At 40.7% G+C, this 1,344-nt stretch overlaps 1 protein-coding gene across 1 annotated transcript in view; it reads left to right on the forward strand.

Moving 5' to 3' along the window:
- Positions 1–1,099, forward strand: part of LOC129864859 (thyrotropin-releasing hormone-degrading ectoenzyme-like) — a gene marked incomplete in the record, with an annotated part of 320,531 nt that extends 319,432 nt beyond the window's left edge. The window contains 1 exon segment of the mRNA XM_055937145.1: positions 890–1,099. Coding sequence (XP_055793120.1) covers positions 890–1,081 — 192 coding nt within the window.
- Positions 1,100–1,344: the final 245 nt, after the last annotated feature.

Raw genomic sequence — 1,344 nt, forward strand, 5'->3', positions numbered from 1 at the left:
GGGTCTGAATACTTGTGTAAATGTGATTTACATTTTTCAAATTTTCATAAATTTTCAAAAATGTCTAAAACTGTTTTTGCTTTCTCATTATGTGGTTATTGTGTGTAGATTTTTTTTTTTTATATAAATTTGAGGATAAGGCTGTAACGTAACAAAATGTGGAAAAAGTCAATGGAGTTTGAATACTTTCCAGTCATGTGAAATCCATAGATTACGGCCTAACGAATTAATTCCAATTAACTGAATTTCTTATATGAACTGTAACTCAGTAAAATCTTTGAAGTTGTTGCATGTTGCGTTTATATTTTTTTCAGTTACTTTGGCTCGTTCTGATATTTCTTAACTAGGTATTAATGTACTGTTGGAGCTATAAACACAAGCATTATGTATTACTGTACTGTTGGAGCTAGAAACACAAGCATTTCGCTGCTCCTGCGATATCTGTAAGATATGTGTCAATAACATTTGATTTAATTTGACCAACTTCTGACTGATTTAACAGGTTAATTGGTTAATTGATTCCCCATATCCCCCCAGGCCATGCAGACCGACAGACCAATGTCTGACTGATTTAATTGGTTAATTGATTCCCCATATCCCCCCAGGCCATGCAGACCGACAGACCAACCTCTGACTGATTTAACAGGTGGTTAATTGATTCCCCATATCCCCCCAGGCCATGCAGACCGACAGACCAATGTCTGACTGATTTAACAGGTGGTTAATTGATTCCCCATATCCCCCCAGGCCATGCAGACCGACAGACCAACCTCTGACTGATTTAACAGGTGGTTAATTGATTCCCCATATCCCCCCAGGCCATGCAGACCGACAGACCAATGTCTGACTGATTTAACAGGTGGTTAAATGATTCCCCATATCCCCCCAGGCCATGCAGAAGGAAGGGAAGGACATCAACATTAAGGAGGTGATGGACTGCTGGACCCTCCAGATGGGTTATCCTGTTGTGACCATCAGTAAGAACTACAGTCTGGACCACAGCGTCACCATCACACAGGAACACTTTGTCTACGACAGGGACGCCAAGATCCGAGACCCTGACCTTTTCAACAGAAGGTAGGTACTGTCAGCTGAGGACTGCAGACGTTTTTATTTGGGTTTTTAACCTTTCTTTATATTATTATTATTCTAATTCTTATTATTTTATATGGTTTCACTTCCACAACAACAAAGAGTGCAAAGTGAGAAGCTAATACCATGTATGAAGAAACTAGTCTTCTCCTGTCCACACAGTGGAGGTAACAGACGGCTAGTCTTCTCCTGTCCACAGTGGAGGTAACAGACGGCTAGTCTTCTCCTGTCCACAGTGGAGGTAACAGACGG

This window comes from Salvelinus fontinalis, chromosome 11, assembly GCF_029448725.1.
Source record: "Salvelinus fontinalis isolate EN_2023a chromosome 11, ASM2944872v1, whole genome shotgun sequence".
NCBI classification, from domain to species: domain Eukaryota; kingdom Metazoa; phylum Chordata; class Actinopteri; order Salmoniformes; family Salmonidae; genus Salvelinus; species Salvelinus fontinalis.